The sequence below is a fragment of the Globicephala melas genome, chromosome 1, assembly GCF_963455315.2.
Source record: "Globicephala melas chromosome 1, mGloMel1.2, whole genome shotgun sequence".
Lineage (NCBI taxonomy): Eukaryota > Metazoa > Chordata > Mammalia > Artiodactyla > Delphinidae > Globicephala > Globicephala melas.
Window position 1 is genome coordinate 182,292,357 of NC_083314.1, and position 18,343 is coordinate 182,310,699.

Sequence of the window (18,343 nt, forward strand, 5' to 3'; positions counted from 1 at the left end):
CCTGGACTGTGCACTCGTGAGCAGCAGAGACCCCGATCCCCTGCACTCCTGAGCTGGAGCTCTTAGCTGCTTCTCTGCTTGGCCCCACGTGAGAGCTAAAGAAACAGCCTCCGTGACAGTCCAATGGGGTGAAGGGCCCCTCCTTAACCAAAAGACAGGCTCGGCAGCTTGGCCGGCAGGGCCGAGGCCTCTTCCTGCCTCCAGCACTCTTCCTGAGGCTGTGCCTGTCAACGCAACACCACCCTTTGGTACCAGGAGTCTGGGTGGCACACCGCAGACAGACTCAAGGAGACGGGTCCTGTCTGGCCTGGGGACCCTCTAAGCTGGGCCAGCCAGGCCAGTCTGTGCCTGGGCTTTATTCGAAGCAGAAGCCTAAAACCCCTTGAGGGCAGAGTAGCCAAGTGGTGAGCACTCTGCTCAGGGGTCAGAAGGGCTGGGGCACTGTTTCCAGCTCTGACACCTTGGAAAGACTCTCTTCTCTAGACCTCAGTGTGTTCATCTGTAAAACAGGGATGATAATAGTAGCTGCATCCCAAGGTCATCATAAGGACTATTTGTGAAGCTCATAGCCCGGTACCCAAAAGGTGTTAGCACCTTGTCTCAGCTAAACAATAGGGCAAGGGGACTAGTCCACACCTTGGCCAAGATAGCTGGAAAACTCAGGCACAAGCCAGCAGAACTCCAGATGAGGCCTCTGGCCTGCGGCGGGGGGGGGGGGGGTCTGAGTTGTGGGCCCACCATGGGGTCTCAAAGGGCAGGTCTGGGGCTTGGCAAAGCCGTCATGACAGTGATGAAATCCTCTTCCTGCAGCACATCTCATTTTTGGAGAATGGCTCTGTTATGGGCTGAGTTTTTACACCCCCAGAAATTCATAGATTGGAGCCCTGACTCACAGGACCTCAGAACGACTGTATTTGGAATCAGGACTTAAAAGAAGTGATTAGATTAAAAGGAGGCTGTTAGGGTGGACCCTAACCCAATCTGACTGGTGTCCTTATACTAGAAGGATATTGGGACACACAAAGAGACAGCACACAGAGAAAAGGCCATGTGAGGACACAGCGAGAAGGCGGCTGTCTGCAAGACAAGAAGACAGGCCTCAAAAGAAACCAAACCTGCCCACACCTTGATCTTGAACTTCTAGCCTCCAGAACTGTGAGAAAATAAATGTCTATTGTTTCAGCCGTTCCATCTGCGGTATGTTACCTGGTAGTAACAAAGACAAGCTAAGACAAGCTTTGTCTTCTAAGCCCAGCTCCCCACATGGCCATGCATCTCTTTACCTGGCTGAGGGCTCATAGACCTTCAAGTGCAGAACTCTGTGGCTCCCTGTTCAAGGTCATGCTTGCCAAATCAGGGCCCAACCCTCCTGCGGACCCTTCCAGAGAGGATCTCAGGAAGCTTCAGCCTTTGGGGTCTGAGAGCATCGCAAGCACCCACTGGGCTGCTCTTGTACGGCCCAGAGGAGTCACAGTTAAGAAGAGCGGTGTTTACTCAAAAGGTACACTCAGAATGCACTTACTAGAGCTTCTGTGGTATACTTTCTTACGAAGTAGATATTATTCATTTTTTTTAAACTTGGGAACCTGATTAAGGAGAAATGAGTATATTCGACTGAAGGGGACAACAGTCAAAAGACCGGATATTTACGCTGAAGACCACTTTGAAATCACCATCCTGACCGTTGCTGTGACCAAACCCTGAAGCTCAGACACTGGTGGTAACAAGAGCTGGGAAGTTCCCCTTTTAGGGAAGCAACCAGCAGCTTCCTACAAATAATCAGTCATTACCAAGGTCACCAGGGGAGGGGCTTGTCAAATCCCGCTCTGTTACCGAAACAAAGAAAAAGCAATCAAAAGGGAAGGCGCAATTAGAAGCCAGCGCACCTTAGGCTACAACCATCTCACATGCCTCAGAGAAGCAGAGCTGACAGGTTGAGCTCAGGGGGAGTTTTAGACACCTTAGGTGCTCAACACCGTTACTGAGAAAAACAAAAGAGTGGCCAGGGAAAAGCACAGATGTGTTACACACACACGTGTACCCCCATCCCCAGCTGGTCTCTGACACCCTGGTATCCGCTGTGGCCCCTCGCAGTGCAGCCGCATCCCCACGCAGGTCTGCAGCTCACGGGCTTCCGGACCACTGAAGCCGGGTCAGTCCCTGGCTTGGCCCTGCTGCCTGGGAAGCACCATCCGCATCAAAGTGAAATCCCCTGGGATGCTGTCACACGAAATGCCACCCCACCCAAGGATCCTCCCAGCTTTAACTCACTTTCAAGTAACTTAAAACAATGCCAGGGCCTTTCAGCAAATATAAAATGAGCCCCCGCTCACTTTCTTCTGGGAATCAAAACCGAGAATGCTGGGGGAGGAATGATGTCTGTAAGTGCAATCAGGGGGCCTGGAGGTTCACACTTCCTGCTGCATGACTGCTCTCTGCTCAGAGCTTGCTTTTTCTCCTGCTGCTTTTCCAGGAACGGGCAGAAAGACTCGTGATAAATGCATCAGCCGTCTCCAAGTGCCAGGGCACTGGAGGATTCGAATGCATCAAGTCGGACCTCGTAGGGCCACATCTGCAGGACTTCTGGGCGGGCCCTGCTCGGAGTTACACACTAGCGCTTCCCCTGGCTTTAGCTGTTCCGGGGGTGGGGGCCCAGGCCAGGCCTTCTGATGTCATAATAAACATCACTGACCTTATAAACTTAGAGCATTGATGCATTTTTCATGTCTGAGAATCACACTGAATTGTTAACATCTTAGAAGATGGCCGAATGCTGCATCTAGGTTTTCTCTTTCTCTTAAAGGTGAATTATTGAGCAGGAATGCTCTTTGCCCAGGACCCCACCCCGGCTCTGAGATTCCCGTGTGCACCCAGCTGGTTACCATTTGCAAGGTCAGATCCATTCCCATCGGTGCTGGGGGAAAAAAGAGGAGCACAGTTGGAGGAGGGGCTTCCTCCAGGGGGTGGGGGAGGGAGAAGGCTGAGCGGCAGCTCCAAATGGAGCCAACAGGAGAACACTTTAGTGAGGAAAGAACACTGCCGGAGCCAGGGGTGCTGTCTGCAGATGGAGACGGATGCACGTTCATTTGCAGAGCATCACGGGCCGGGGCACAGGTGAGTAATTTAAAGAGGTAATTGAGATCATACGTGAGAATAATAACCTTAGCTGTCAAAGGCTCTTGAAATTTCTCATTTGACTCACATTTAAGTGGATGGGTCTGTAATGTAGTGAATTTCACATCTCTGCCCAGGAAACCTTGAGCTTTGCACAGTATTCTCTGCAGAAGACAAAGTAGTTGCCCAAACCATGTTTCATAATAAAATGTGTTCTTGAGCCCCAAAGAATTGCTGAGCACTACACAGTATCCGCGTAGGGGCGACACTTTGAAAACAACAGCAACAACAACAGCAAAAACCATGTCAGACACTCAGCGTTTCCTCTTGAGGCAAGAACAGCAAAAAGAAATTGGTCTGCTGGTTGAGGAGCAGGGGAGACAGGCTGGTGGGGGCAGAGGAGGGGAGGTGCAATTCTGCGCGGTAGAGACTTTAACCTTGACCAAAGAGAGGTCTGGCTTTTGTCCTTGCCTTCCGGGAGGTGATCTCTAAGCCCTTGGAATGTCCTGCTGGAGGGAGTGGCTTAGTTTGCCTGAGTCACTGGAGAGTCCTACAGTCTGGTTTAAGGTAGGAGCTGGTTACAGTGGAGAGTTGTAGGGTAGGGGCTGGCCACTCTAGAAGGATCAACTATGTGGTTTAGGGAAGGACTTTCGGTCACACAGTTTCAGCCAACTCGGGAGAGGCCGGAGACCGAGATCAGCCGTGAGGGCAATCCCTCACGCCTCCGCGGTGGAGCCCCAAGAGAAACTCTGGACACCGAGGCTCAGGTGAGCTTCCCTGACTGGTGATTTTCCGTGAGCATTGTCACACATTGATGCAGGGACATTAGTGCTGACCACAGGCCACGGGAGAAGACAGTGGAAGGTGGATGTTTGGTGCCCTCCTGGACCTGCCGGACACGCTTCTTCCCTTGGCTGGTTTCCATCTGAATCCCTTTGATGTAATAAACTGTAACTGGGAGTATAGCGGCTTTCATGGCCTCTATGAGTCCTTTCCACGAATGATGGAAACCGTGCATGGATTGTGAGTTGGCTGACTGTTTGCACATTCTTTCTACATATGGAGAGCGTTCCTCTGAACAAACATAGTTTTCATACAGAGTTAACGCCTGTCAAGTGCATCCTCTTCCTGATGGGAGCACAGAGGGACTCCCTGCCCCTCTCATGTGCTCCCCTAATACTCGGAACCTGCCCCTATGGGGCACTCATCACACCAACTGTGCTGTCCGGCTTGCCTCATGTCCTGGGCCGTGCACTCCTGGAGGTAGGGGCAGTTGACCCGTAAAGCCCTGAACCCAGGAGAGTGCCCCTCAGATGCCCAGTTGACCCGTAAAGCCCTGAACCCAGGAGAGTGCCCAGTTGACCCGTAAAGCCCTGAACCCAGGAGAGTGCCCCTCAGATGCCTGGGACTCAGCAGGTACCAGTTACTGATGGGCAGGTGTACAGGCTGCCTTCTGCCAAAGCTGTTTCTTCCATTGTGGTTTGTGACCTGGCTGAGGGTCATGAACGTGAAGCTGTTGGCATGGAGCCTGGCTGGAGTGGCTGTCACTGTCATACCAGAGCACTTTGGTGCAGTGAATTCCATGGAGGTGGGTGTGGACCGGCAGGTTTCATGGCTCCTGACTCAGCTACCCACCTACCGACTCATTCATTCACTTATTCATTCACTCACCAGGCTAAGGTAGAGCTGGGTCAGACAATGAGGGAATCACAGAGGGTCAGATGACGCCCTCCTCCAGACCCCAGGATGGTGACACACCATGCAGGGACTTGCCAAGGACCTGGTCCAGAGGGGAGATGGGTCTGAGCAGCTCAGGGAGGAGACTTGCTTTTTCTCTTCCTTTTCCAAATCCAGGGAGCTGAGTAGTGAATTCTCTGCCCCTTAAAAGCTCTGAAGCCAGCCTCAGGGGCACATTTTTAATAAAGGTCAAGCTTCTGCATTCTTGCCTTGGGTTATTTGCCTGAAGCTTGTCCAGTGACAGGGAAACCAGAAAGGGGTTGATGGTGCCTGGTCAGTTCTGGACACCCTCCCCAGCTGCTTCTGACATCAGGGATCCTGTAGCCTAAAGCTGGAGTCAGTCAGCAGTGTCACAAAGACACCACTGTCCGTCCATCCATCCGTCCATCCATCCATCCATCCATCCATCCGTCCGTCCATCTATCCCTTGAAGAAATATTTATTGAGCACCTACTGTGTTCCTGGCCTCTTAGGACATGATTATAACTAAGACAAAAGTCCTTGGCCTCAGAACTCAGCTATATCCTCACCTTTGCCAATTTCATCCACACCCCTTGACCCATTTCTTCCCATGCCGCCTCCATGCAGTCATGTCACAGATGTCTCTCTCCTGCCCACATGCTTCTCTGAGCTCTGGAGCCTAAGTCCACTCACTTGCTGTTGTTGACTTTTCCCATGGATGTCCCAAAGGCCCTTCAGACTAGCCCAACTCATGACCAGTCCTCCTCCAGGGTGCACGACACGGAGCGCCCGTACCTAACCCATCTACAAGTCTTACTGATGCTACCTCCTGAATCTCTCTTGATGGTCCCCTTTTCCCAGAACCGCCAAGTCCAGCATCATCTCCAGCCTGGAGGATTCACTGGTCTACCCTCGCCAGTTCTGGCTCTCCTTCAATCCGTCCTCCACGCAGCAGCCAAGAGCACTTCCTGAAATGCAAACTTGGTCACGTCCACGCCTCTCAAACCTTCCATGGCTTCCCTCTCCTTGGGGATAAAGCCAGCACGCCTCAGCCTGGCTGGTGCTTGGGTACCCCTCTAACCTGTCTGGTCTGATCCCCAGCCCCTCTCCACCTCCCCAGCCTTCACATGCTCCCTTATATCCATGAGGCTCCTCCCACCGCAGGGCTGTCCGTGCACGCTGTTCCCCATGCTGTTCCCTCCCCTCTCCGTGGAGTTAACTTCTGCTCCTCCCTCAGATCTCGGCTCAGGGGCCACTTCTTCAAGAAATCCCTCCCAGACCTCCTCTTAACCCTCCATCACAAGCTCCCCACACACTTATTTGTGCAAAGATTTGGCGTTCAGGTCTGATTTTTCCTCTGCTAGATGGTAAGCTGGGTGAGCACAGGAACCTCATCTGCTCTTTTTCATTCATTCCTTTGTTCTAATCTCAGCACTGGCCCAGGGCTTGCCACCTAGTGGGGGCTCCGGTACCAGTTAGGGAATAAATGATTACAAAGAGAGAATTGCTAAGGGAGGAATTTACAAAGTGTAATGGAAAAGCCAAATAAAAAGAAGGCATCCTGTGTGGGCGGCAGTGGGATGAGGGGGGAAGTCAGCTTTTAGAGGGGAAGGGCCTTACAGTAGAAATTTTCAGCAGAGCAGGAGTTCTCTAGAGCAGCCCCAGGAAAAATAACCTGAGAGACCAGAGGGAACGGCATGTGTGAAGGCCTCGAGGTGAGAAACACTACAGGATGTTTGGGGAAATCGGGTATTTTGGTGGAGAGGAGGGGAGAGCCTTGTGCAGGGGGAGAGGAGGTGACGGCTGAAGGTAAGCCGAGAAAGACAGGCTGAGGGCAGCTTAGAAAGGGTCTTGGATTCCGTGCTGCAGTCAGAGTTGATTCTGACCTTCCCAGATGACCACGCCCCTCCCAACAGGTGCCGCTGGCAGCCCCGCCTCCATTTCTAACTCATCGTGCTGCACTGGGTTACAATCGCCAATTTTGGGGCCTGTCTCTCCCAGGGGACCGCACCTTGCACAGCGCCTGGCACACAGCGGGTTCCCGTCAATCCTTTCCAAAAGCATCAGGGATACACAGCATGGATGGGGAGGGAAAGAATGTGGCGGCAGGAAGGCCAACGGCGAGGCTCCAAGCCCGGGTGTGTGATGCTAAAGGCCTGAGATAGAAAAATGGTAGAGGACCCCGGAAGGTGGGAGGAGGAAGCCCTGGGGGGTTTTTAAAAGTCCTACTTTGCAAACTGCTTGCCTTGGGGGAAGAGGGTTGTGGGGAAGGGAGAAGCAGGGATGAAGGATGTTTCTAGCTCTGGAGACCCCCATCGGACGCAGCATAACTATAGTAGGGAGAACAGGCGCAGAGGAAGGCTCTCGTTGTGTGGAGGTCAGGAGCCGGTGGATGGGGTCAGACCGCTGTGTATGATCCTCTCGGCATCACCTGCTCCCTGTGTGTCTGCGTCCTCACCTGTAGGATGGGGGACCTCGTAGGTAGTTGGGAAGTTGGAGTGAATCGATATGCGTAAACGCTTCGTGGATAGCGCCTGGCAGGTGGTGGCACGTAGATGTCAGCTGCTGTGACCCCTGGGTGGACAGCTCTGTGCCAACAGGTCTGCCAGCTCTCCCTCGTGTCTCAAGACCAAGGGATGCAGCTTTGGTGTCGCTGAGGCGACCCAAGGCGTCAGCAGCTCTTTTAAAAGTGGGTGTCACCAAATGGGGTGAGGGCCCATCTCGGACCTGGGCAGGAGAAAGGACACTCGGGGGACCTCTCCATCTGCTGATGTCAGGACTGGCCCAGGGCCTCGGCCAGCTGGTTTCTCACCTGCCCTGTGTCCCGGCTTCCGGAGTCTGTGAGTCTGGCTGTGGGGTGGAGAAGGGGAAGTGGGTGGAGGGTGCAGGGCACACGCTGATCTTGAGTCGGGAGGGCTTCTGTCCTGATTCGGCAGTGGTTTGGGGCAAGTGGCCGCTCTTCTGGGGGCCCAGATTCCTTCCAGAGGGATGAGGAGGTTGGACAATGCGACAACCGTTTCTTCCAAGTTCTAATTCTCGAACATTCTAAGTCTGTTTCTGATGTATCAATTATTTCCACTCTGCCACGGATTTTTTTAAGTGTCTCCCATTATTAAGTATGGAACATCTGACACATACCTGCCTGTCACTTTTTTTTCCTCAAGCAAAGGACTTTAAGTTCACAAGTGGAACATGTCAGCAGTGGAGGGAGCTGGTCTTCAGCCTATAAGGCTCCTGTGAATGTCTCGTTGTTACAGAGGCGGGAGACAAGGTCAGTCGCTGGGCTGCTTGGAAAGGATCAGAAACACGTGTATTTGGGTAGTTTTTAAAAGGAGGGGGCTTGTGCTCGCCCCACCCAGAGGCTGGGATCTGGATCGTTGGTAGGGGAGGTGGGAATCTCCTCTCATCCAGCTCCAGGACCGCCAGGACCCCGTTTCCTTCTGGACGCCACACCAGCCCCCGCTCCACCCACGGCCCCTTCTCCTTGCTCACGGGCGATGTCCTGGGTCTCCCCGTCTCAGGACCATTGCTCCCACTGCTGGGTCAACAGATCAGCATATCCATTATTCTCCAGGGAGGTGCATTCTGGGGCCGGATCCTAGGAAAGGCTAAGGAAGCCTTCAAATCGCTAGCCTGAACTGGCCGTCTCCCCAGGCCCTCTGCCAAGAGGACTTTCTTCGAGGCCACGCCCCCTGAAGCACAGCTGACCCGCGTCTCAATGGCGCAGTGGAATAATGGGAGTCCGATGTAACTGATTAAGGAGGGACCAGGACTGCCGGGCAGCCGTTGGGTCCATCTGCAGGATTCCCGCATTCCAGCCACAACCGGTGGTCGGGGTCTGAGAGCCGTCTCCACTGGGTCTGACATCCACACACCGTTGGGCGGGTGAGTCACAGTTTGTTCCTGCTTTGGGACTTGGCACCAGTCCCTGCACCCCAGTGGGGAGCAACTGGGAGGGAGTTTGTCCCTGGGACTCAGAGCAGATGTGGATAGACGTCTCCCTGAGCCTGGGGCCAGCGAAGCTGCCTCTCTGGGGCCCGCACACCTGTGGGATGGTTTTCTGGGCCAACAGCAGAGGGTAAGGCAGGAAGGGCAGGGCCCGGGGCTTTTCCTCTGGCTGCACGAGGAGGGGTGGAGGCACAAGATCTCCTGGGCCAGGTCTTTCCTGTCCCAGCCTGGGGAGAGTCAGGGATGTGAGCTCAGAGACAGGCTACCAGAGTTTTCGGCCAATTCTCTGGGTTCTTTAAATTCACGGAGCTCCCTCCTGCCGTGGGGTCTTCCTACATGCGGTTTCCTCTGCCTGGGATGCTCTGCTCCCCTTCTCCTGGTATTAACACGGCTGCCACCTCCTTTTTCTTGAAACACCCTCTTCCGGCCTCCCGGCGGTCCCATCCTCTCCATCTTCCTCCTCTCGCTCGATGCTTCTTCTTCTTTGCCAGCAACTTTTCCGTTTGACATTTAAATCCTGGGGGAGCCCATGCTTGACCCTGTGCCCTCTCCTCTCCTTTATCCACCCTCTTTCAGGAGCAACTGCCTCTAGACCCACGGCTTTAAATTCCATTGCTGAGCTGATGACATCTAAATTTTATCTCCTTTCTGGGCCCCCCCTTGGCCTGCAGACTTTCAAACCCAACTGTACCCTTGGCAACTCTAATAGGCCGTGAACCAGAATATGAACAAAACCCACCTGAGATTCCCTCTCTCCCACCTTCTTCAAAGTCCTTCAGCTCAGGAAATGGTCCCGTGTCCCCCACCATTGTTTAAGCCCCAAATCTAGGCACTACCCATCCTTCTCTTGCTTATCCTCCATGTTCAAATCATCAGCAGGGCCCCTGACTCTACCCCCAAGAAGTCCCCAGACTGTGTCTCTTGGGATTCATCAGCACCGGCCTTGTCGGAGCCGCTCTCATCTCTTGCCCGCACTGATGCAAGAGCGCCCGGGGTGGTCACCCTCTGAGTAGAGACACAGTTCATGTTCCAGACAGCAGCCGGGGCGGGGGCGGAGCGTGTCACCTCACTGGCTTATAAGCCTCCCGCGTCCTCGGGATCAAGTCCCAGCCCCCTGCCCTGGCTGAGGGGCCCCCGGAGGCCCGGCCCCTTCTCGTTCCGCTGCACCTCCCCTTAGCCTGCTCACCGTGCGGCCCCTACACGCCAAGCTCCGGGTCTCGCAGGGAACTCTGTACTGCGATTCCCTCGGCCTGGAACGTCCTTCCCAGGATCTTCGCGTGTGCGTCCTTTCTGACATCGCGCCTCCCCAGAGAGGCCTCCGCCGGCCGCCGACCTCAAGCAGCCACCCTGCCCCCCTCTACCAGGCTGCCCATGGTAAGTGCCCCGATATTTCCTCTGTGATGTGTTTATTATCTTTCTCCCGCCTCTAGAATGTAAACTCCACGAGAACGAAGGTCCCCTGGCGTCAGAGCGGTGTCTGGTGATGCAAGAAGGGACGGCCCTCGTGGAAGGAGGCAAGAGTAGAGGCCAGGAGCAGGAGGAGGATGCGCAAGGACGTTTGGGGCCGAGTCAAGGTGGTGGCAGAGGGGATGGAGAGAAGGCCACTAGGATGGTGACGGGTTTGGGGGGCGTGAGCAGGGGGTCTCAGGAATGACTCTGGGTTTTCTGGGGTGGCCTTTCCGCCGAGGCTGTAGGAGGTATAGGATCTGGAGGGGGCGCATGGCAAGAAGAGAACAATTGTGAGTAACATTTGGGACACGTTGACTTGCCCAAGAAAACCGGAGCAGCGACGTCCTGGGGCAGCTAGATGGAAGGTTCTGGATCTGAGAAGAGGCACAAAGGTGGACGTATCAGTGCACCTTTACAGACGGTAAAGAGGGTCCTGGGTGGGGCTAAGCCCTCACGGAGAGTGGGCAGAGGGAGAAGGGAGGGGCCTGGAGACAGCATCCCAGGGCCTGCCGGGTCTTTAATCCACTGAATGAATCCACAAGGGACCACCTCCTCCCCTTGTGAAGCCCTCTGACCCTAGGCTCTGAGACCCCACCCTCTTCTGTGTCCCTCCGACTACCCCCACTGTTCCTTCTCAGTCTCCATCGCCAGTTCCTCCTTCTGGAATGTTCTGTTAACGTTCACATAGCCTGCGCTCTCCGGGGCCTCTCTCTTCTCGCTCTGCCTCAGAACGTGACCTTATTTGGAAATAGGGTCTTGGTAATTAGTTAATTACAGATGTAACTAGTTTAAGATGAATTCATTGGATTGGGTGGGGCCCTAATCCAATGACCCGTGTCCTTGTAAGAAGAGAAAACAGAGACGCAGAGACACACAGAGAAGGAAGATGCCATGTGATGATGGAGGCAGAGGCTGGAGTTATGTTGCCACCAGCCAAGGAGTGCCCAGGGTTGCCAGCGGCCCCTGGAAGCTGGAAGAGGCAAGAGGATTCTCCCTTAGAGCCTTCAGAGAGAGCATGGCCCTGCCAGCACCAGGGCCTCTAGAACTTCCAGCCTCTAGAACTGCCAGGAAACTCATGCAACAGTCAAGGATAACTTGGTTGATATTGACCATGGGAGGGTCTGAGCCTCCCACCTTCGCGCCTCAGGATGAGCCACCTGCCCCCGGTGGCCAAAAGCTGCCCCCGCAGGAGTGGCCACGTCTGCCGGAGCTCTGGGTCTTCGCCCACTGGTTTTTACTTTGCTACCTGCCCCAATAGCCAGGATGAGGACCCAGGGGCTGTCTCCTCGGCCTCTGCAGATGCTGGGCTTGCCGTTTCTCTGCAGGGCACCATTTGTCACTGATGCAAGGAGGCGGGTGAGGCCCAGCCCCAAGGTGACCCATTCCTGCCACCCAGATCCATTTGGTGTGGCCCCAGCCACAAGCAGCAGATCACGCCTCCGGGAGACATCTGAGCACCAGGCCCCTTGGTTTCTGCCTAAGGAGGGCTAAGGACACCCACCCCCATCTGTAAGGATGTGGACCCCATAGAGCACAGAGGCACTGACTATGAAGAGGCAGCCTGTGCTTTGGAGTGAGGCCTTGACTGGGTAGCTGCAGCTCAGACCAGAGTCCCTTCCTGCCACTCAGCTTCATGTCCCGAGTGTAAGACTGGCTCAAACCAGTCTCTGCCACTACCGACTTATCTCTTAGGTCCCCGCTATGTAAAGAAATACCCAGACACCCATGAGTTAACACACTGGAGTGTGCCCTAGACCCCACTCTAGATGAATGCCAGAAGATTCTTCACAGTGCCCCTTCTTACTTACAGAGAAGACCCCTGCGTCCAAGCTTCTGAAACTTCTTCAAAGTGCTCCCAGAGGCAGGAGGGTGTGGGCCCTCGGGGCACTGACTTTGCCTGTGGTTCAAGGCGCTCTCCAAAGTCAAGCCCATTCACTGATGCTCTATGTCTGATCTAAAAAACTCTCCTGAATTTTGTATTCTACCCCACGAAACAAACTGTATTTGTTTCAGTAAAACAGTGGCATTTAAAATTCATTACAACTTAACATTTGCTCCTCTCCCCACATTATCTGGTAAAAGTGATACACTTTCTGTCTGGCTCTGTCGATGTTCTCCCATGTAGACAGTTCATCACGGGCTCAGAGCTGGGGGACTGGCAGGCGGGCTGGGGGATCTGCAGGATGGAGGGAGCCAGGCCAGGAGGGGCCAGCAAGGTACACTCATCTGAAAGCCCTGGAGTGTCCTCACTGGAGGGAGGAAACATCCAGAAGCTTCCCAGGGGCCATTCTCACAGCTGGAGTGGCCCCTCCTGCTGCCCCTGGGCTGCACCCTTGGCCTCTGGCTCAGTGTGTGATCTTCCACTCCTGGTAGTTGGAGGCTGCTATTAGAAACCAGCGGGGGGGGGGGGGGGGGGGAGGGCGGGGAGAGGCTGGCAGAAGCATGGCCACATGCCAGGGACAGGCAGCTGGGAGGGGGGGAGGGGACAGAGCTGGGGACCATCCCAGCTACACATCTTCCATCTATTAGCACAGAAGCCTCGGTCACAGAAGGCCAAACCAGGAGGCCAAATCTTGCTTTTCCTTCTCTCCACCTCCTTACAGGGGGCAAGGCTCCCACCTTCCCACACCTCTAACCCGGAGCCAGGCTGCCCCAGAGGCTGGCTTGCCAGATACCCTCCTCTGGCCCCGGTGAGCTGGAGGGCAGGCTGCGGGGGGTGGGGGTGGGGGTGTCCGCCCTGCCCCAAGGCTTCATATGCCGAAGCAGGCACCTGGACCGTGAGATGTGAGTTCCCGCCCCCTCCCTCTGCCTGAGATTACACGGTCCCTCCCCCACCGGAGGGTGGCAGGAGACCTGCCCAGGTGGCTGACGGGCTGAGCCCAAGAAAGCTGCATCCGTGCATCGCACCAATCCTCTCACTCCGGCAGGAGGCTCAGCTGCCCGAGAGGCAGTTGAAAATAGTCTAAGAATAAGCGGCTTAGTCCGGTTTGGAGAGGGGCCCAGCTGGGTAGGGGTGGGCCAAGGCCTTGGGGAGCATCAGCTGGTTAAGGGAAAGAACCAGGCACCCAGAAGTTCCACTCACCTTTCTTCCAGGGACAGGGATCTCTTAAAGGTGTCCTAGTGCCCTTGGCCAGATGTGCGCCCCACCCCCTCACTCCAGAGCCACAGGGTCGGGTGGCCTGGGTTGATTCTTTTTGCAAACACAGGCCCAGGAGAGGCCGTCTAAACACACAGCACAGCCTCCCCTCGCTCAGCACAGCCCTGGCTGTTTGTGTCCACAGGACCCCTGGCAGGCAGAAGGGACATTTCCCAGAGGCCCTCAGAAAATGGTCCCGGGGTAAACTGGCTGCTTGACTACCTCTCACCTGGAAGAGGTCCCATTGCGCCCCAAAGGCACAGCTGACCCACCCCGGACCACTCTGGGGTCCTGATGCAAGAGGCCTGGGGAAATCTGTTCTGAATCTGGACCTCTGGGGGAAGAAATGGTGAAGCTGGTAGTTCCCAGAGCCCCTTGGCTAAAGGAAGCGGCTGTTCCCCAGCCTGGGGCCCTTGCCGCTCCCTCTGCCTAGGATACTCCTCCTTCCCATCCGTCTCAGCCTGGCTGATGCCTGCTCAGGCTGGAGGCCTCAGTGGAAGAGTCACTTCCTCCTGGAAGCCTTCTTGAACACTGGGCTGGATGAAGCTCTCTTGATGTGTCCTGTGGGCACTTATTCGCTCATGCATTCAATCCTTCATAAGACAAACAGGTACTGTGGCCCGCAATCTGCCAGCCTGTAGGGCCTGTGTCCTCTAGAGGTCACAGTGCAGGGGCTGGGGAGGGTGGGCAAGTCCCCTAAGTTTGGGAGAAGCGCTGCAGCTCCCGAGACCCAGAGGACTATGCTCCCCCCTAAGTCGGCCTGGAGCAGGTAGATGCCGACGCTAGCGCCCCCTCTTCCTTGTTCTCCCTCCTCCCCCGTTTCCATGCTTGTCTCCGCCTGGATGGCTGTGTCCAACTGAGATTTGGGGGACACGGGGCCCCTGCGCCCATGACCCTCCCTGGGGACGATCGCCTCCCGCCCGACCAAGCTGCTCAGACAAAGGCTGCGCCCAGGACAAAGGCTGCGCCACTGCGGCTGCTGCTGCGCGCGCGGATTCGATTCCGCGTGCCCCACCCAGCCTTTAGTCTGGCAAACAAATCCATTTTTTTAAACAAATGAAAGCTGAAATCTCTTCCCAAACATTTCTCCCGCTCTGGGATGGAGGGAGGAGCAAAGAGCGCCCCCAGGATGGCAAGCAGGGCGACGGACGCGGGTGGAGTGGTGCGGATCAGGAGCGCGCGCAGCGGGAGGCGGCCGCCGGCGCCAGAGCGCGCAGCCCTGGCGGCACGTCCCCGTTCTCTCCCCTGGGCTGGGGAGGGCTGAGCCGTGCCGCAGTCCGTGGGGCGGGCGCGGGCGCAACCTGCCCAGCGCTCCGCGCAGGGCCCCTGCATTGCAGCTGCGCCGGGCGTGCAAGCGTGCGTGTGTCTGTGTGTGCGCCTGTGTGCACGCGCGTCGCCCGGCCGCCGCACCCCAGTTCGCTCGGCGCTGCTGTCCCCTCGCCCCCTCCCGTTCCACCGCCGCCCCTCCCCCTGCCCGCAGCGCGCGCACCTCCCCGTCCCCGCGGTTCTAATTGAGAATTTGCCCGGTAACCTTGGGGGCGGGAGGGGCAGAGGGAAGGAGCCGCGGAACGGGAGGAGAGGGGAGAGGAGAGGAAGGCTTCTGACAGCCTGGTCGCTGCAGCATCTTCTTCGACACACTTCTTCACTGCCAGGCCACAGAGTTGGCCAGAGCCCGGGGGACCTCCACCCTCTGGGCTGTCCCAGCTGTCCCCTTTGCACTGGGAGGATTATGACCCTGGCGCTGAGGCTGCGGTTCTGCTCCCCCCCCCCCCCGCACCGTTATTATGTATCAGGCTGGTGAAATGCTGGGAGAATGATCCTTGGGTAGATAAGTCACTTGTACTCATTTTGGGGCGGGGGGGGGGGGATGGAAAAGAGCAAGGAGACGGTAGTTTTACTCTTCCACCCTGGCAGGGTGGGCATCTCACGGTTCCTCTGCCCTGGCCCCCCTTCCCCTCCCACTATTGAAAGGACGCCTGGCCAAGCCCAAAGGGAAGGAGATTCATGGGGTCCTTCGGGGCCCCCATCTGCTCTCTGGAGGGGGGTGGCCCTGCCTTGTCCCTTCCCCAGCTCCTGTCATCTCTCCTGTGTATTCTGCCAGGGGCTGGGAGGATGCTTATTTCAACTGGAGGCCTATGGAGCTCAGAGCTCCAAGTGCTGGCAGAGGGGGCTGCTGCGGAGCAGGTGTCCTGCTTGGCCGAGGACTCAGGGGCGTGCTCGTCATGAAGCAGTGAAGGTGGCTTCCCCTCCCCACGATCTCTCTCACAGCATCCTCTCCTGCCAGCAGCCTCCTGGTACAGCCTGCCCTCTGGGCTTCCGGGGTGTGGGGGAAGGCTGATGATTCCTGCGCTCCGAGGCAAGGCACTGCCTGGCTAGACTTGGCTTTCTGAAGGGCTCCATCTTCCAGGCAGGTCCGACACTGACTGGTCCCTGCATCCTGCAGTGCACCCTGGTGAAGTGACCTGGTCACTGAGGGAGAGCCAGGGCTCTGCAGAGTTCCCTGTTCCCTTTCCCATTTGTTCTGCAAAACTGAAACCGGATTTCCTGAACGGGAGCCCCCGGTCACCCTGCCCTTCTCTGTTACATCCTGCAGGTCATCGTCACAGCGCCGGCTGGCTTCAGCCCCGGCCAGGGTGGCTGCCAAGGCCAGCCTGGCGCTCCCAGGCAGCCACTGCCAGCGTGCAGACGCCTGCTGACCCAAAGCCACCTCTGGGAACAGCTCAGAGGCTTCAGTGGCCAGGGCGGCTGCCAGGCCCCCTGTCACTGCTGGGGCCGGGGCTGGGATGAGGCAGAGATTTACACACTGGGTGGCCCAGGAAAGCTGCCTGAGGCATGTGCCCAAGCCCAGAGAGCCTCCAGCGACCAGCAGCAAGGGGAGGTCTGAGAGGGGAGAAGGCAAAGGGCCGCTGTGGATGGGGGAGGGGAGCTTAAGGAACTGACCCTCACAGAGGGCCTGGGTCAGCTTAGCTGAGACCCAACACCTTGGGCCGGCAAGGTCTCTAGCAAGGTACCCCACAGACGGGCACCTCTGCGGCTGCCCTGATACTAAGGGCGGGTGTAAGCCATCCTTCTATCCTGTCTCGGTGCCCAGAGCAGACCATCAGCTCATCCCCCCAGGCCAGCTCTGGGGCTTCCCCTGGGCATGCCCGGGCCTGGAAGGACAGCCTCTGCGACTTTTCTCTGCAGAGCCTCTGGCGCCCCAGGGGGAGCAGCCACTGCTCGGCACCCCCGTGCAGCAGGCCAGCGGCTCTCAGAGAAGCGTCCTTGGCCATCACGTCCTGCCTCCTGCCTTGGAGCCTCCGGGGGCTCCCTGGCCCTCCGCCCTCAGCTGGGTCGGGGAGGGCTTCCATGAGAAGGTATGGCTCACGGTCCCTAAAAGGCAGAAGCACTCAACACACAGCCTTGAAGTCCAGGCCTTGGAGTCAGAAAGAAGCCCAACCTGGGCTGCCTTCCCCCAGCCTCGCCCATTGCTGTTGCCTCTGAGAGGCTCAGGGCTTGATGATGGCCTCCAGGAGCTCCCTCTGCTTCTAGAAACTGCCCTGGGGCTGGGGGTGGGGCAGCAGAGGATGCCTGGACCCTGCTGCCCCAGGTCTGTCCGGAGAGGGGCCTCTCAGCAGCTCAGGGGCTTGTCTGGCCACTCAGACACCCTGGCAAGCCCTGGGTCCAACTCACCTACTCACTCTGTCCCAGGGAAAGACCGAGATTGAGGGTGGGGACCAGCCGGTCCTCTCGAGGTGCGACTTGCACCCCGAGCAGCAGAAGTTAGGAAACCTGGATGCTTCCTCCTTTTTCACACCTTGCACACAGGGTTCCCAAGTGTCCCTCTCCCTTGGGGCCTGGCAAGGTGACCCGAGCGCCGTTCTTACCGTCCAGTGACAGCCAATCGTGCTGGGAGGACGGGAGTGTGGGCAGGGCCCGAGCTTTGTACTCAAACACCACTGAGTTGGAGATGATCTGGTTGTTGAAGGCAACTTGTAGGGTCACAAGACCAGTGTCATGGGCTGAAAGCAAAAGAAAGAGCTGTCAGGGAGGGAGGAGGCCGGGGCACGGGCACACTCCAGCCTCATGTCCCCACCCAAGGGCCAGGAGGACTCTCTCCCCCCTGCCCTTCATGGATTAGCCCTGCCTGGGCCTGCTCACTCCTCAAGGTCAGAAGCGGGGAGGGCTTTAGGTACAGCATTTGCGTTGGACTCCTTTGTGCTGTTTCTCTGTTTCGCCTTTTCCTGCAAGCTTGTCCTGACTCACTTAGCCTGGCCTTCTGTATTTTCAGAAGTTCTTCTGCATCCCCGATGAAGGCCAGAGCTTTGCCTGTGCCTGTTACTCTGAGCCCAGTGGTGCTGGGCAGGAGGCTGGCGTAAACCTTTCATCTCACCCCCGAAGCCTGGATGTCAGGCTTCGGGAAGACCGGCCCTTATGGGCCTCGTGAGCTGCTCTGACCCCGACACGGGGCTCAGTGAAAGCTATTAGTTGAGTAACGCAGGGGACATTCTCACTGTTCCCAAGAGGAGAGCCTACCTGTGGCAGAGAGACTTGCTTCATTTCTGGGGGTGAAGCTTCTTTTGAAGTCTTGGGGACCAGTGGGTGTATACAGGCCGCCCCGCCGGGCCTCAGCCTCTGGTAGACAGCAGGGTTCTGTGCTCTCTGCCCTGCTTTTCTGGAACCAGTGCCCAGGGCCTCCCCAGGACAGATTTCCAGGGAGGACGCACCCGGGGATCGTGTTACTGTTTGGGCTCTTGGTTTTCCGAAGCTTAGACTGGAGGAAGCTCTCCAAGTCAGCTGCTCCCCAGGGCAGAGTAAAGCCCTGGCTTCCCTCTGAGGTCTTCTGATGCAGCCCTCGTTGCCCACGGGAAAACCAACTCGTCGAGGTGTGGCCTCTCTCCATCCCAGGTGTATGTGTTACGCAGTGGTCCCCAGAGCAGGTCTTCGGGAAGTCATTGCCCCAAGATGACCAGGGTTTTTTTTCCCTGTGCTTTCCACCCTGGTGCGGTCCCTCGGCTC

At 56.8% G+C, this 18,343-nt stretch overlaps 1 protein-coding gene across 15 annotated transcripts in view; it reads right to left on the bottom strand.

Annotated features, from left to right (window-relative positions):
- Positions 1-18,343, bottom strand: part of CAMTA1 (calmodulin binding transcription activator 1) — an 894,146-nt gene that overhangs the window by 61,650 nt on the left and 814,153 nt on the right. For all 15 annotated transcript variants that reach the window (XM_060283626.1, XM_060283601.1, XM_060283652.1 and 12 more), the window contains one exon: positions 17,212-17,346. In XM_060283626.1, coding sequence (XP_060139609.1) covers positions 17,212-17,346 — 135 coding nt within the window. The remainder of the gene's footprint in view (positions 1-17,211; positions 17,347-18,343) is intronic.